Source organism: Myotis davidii, unplaced genomic scaffold (genome assembly GCF_000327345.1).
Source record: "Myotis davidii unplaced genomic scaffold, ASM32734v1 scaffold56, whole genome shotgun sequence".
Taxonomy (NCBI): domain Eukaryota; kingdom Metazoa; phylum Chordata; class Mammalia; order Chiroptera; family Vespertilionidae; genus Myotis; species Myotis davidii.
This window is the reverse complement of record NW_006287458.1, coordinates 375,682-375,982: the sequence shown is the minus strand read 5'-3', so window position 1 is coordinate 375,982 and position 301 is coordinate 375,682. Positions and strand designations below refer to the sequence as shown.

At 69.1% G+C, this 301-nt stretch overlaps 2 protein-coding genes across 2 annotated transcripts in view; both read left to right on the top strand.

Moving 5' to 3' along the window:
- Window positions 1-208, top strand: part of AKAP8L (A-kinase anchoring protein 8 like) — a 28,523-nt gene extending 28,315 nt beyond the window's left edge. The window contains exon 15 of the mRNA XM_015560961.1: window positions 179-208. Within this exon, the coding sequence (XP_015416447.1) occupies window positions 179-208 (30 nt within the window). The remainder of the gene's footprint in view (window positions 1-178) is intronic.
- AKAP8 (A-kinase anchoring protein 8) overlaps window positions 48-301 on the top strand; it is a 19,391-nt gene continuing 19,137 nt past the window's right edge. Inside the window, exon 1 of the mRNA XM_015560970.1 lies at window positions 48-301. Within this exon, the coding sequence (XP_015416456.1) occupies window positions 288-301 (14 nt within the window). The 5' untranslated portion in view covers window positions 48-287.

Here is a 301-nt window from a genome sequence, read left to right as displayed (position 1 = left end):
TCGCGGCGGGGGGAGAGGGGGCGGTGCTTGCCGGCGGGACCAGGAGGGGCGCGGTGAGGCCCCGAGGCCCGACCAAAACTCCCAAGATGCTGCGCGCCGATGCCGACCAACCGCAGGGCCAGCTGGGGAGATGGAGGCGGGCTCACCGGGGAAGCCCGGCAATGGTATTGCGCGGAAGGAATTACGCGTGTGCCTGGTCTTCCAGTAGCGGGCGACGGGAGGTACGTCGAGCGCATGCGTCCGTGGCAGCCTAGAAAAAGGGGCTGCTGGCGGGCCGAGCCGAAGACATGGAGCAGGGTTA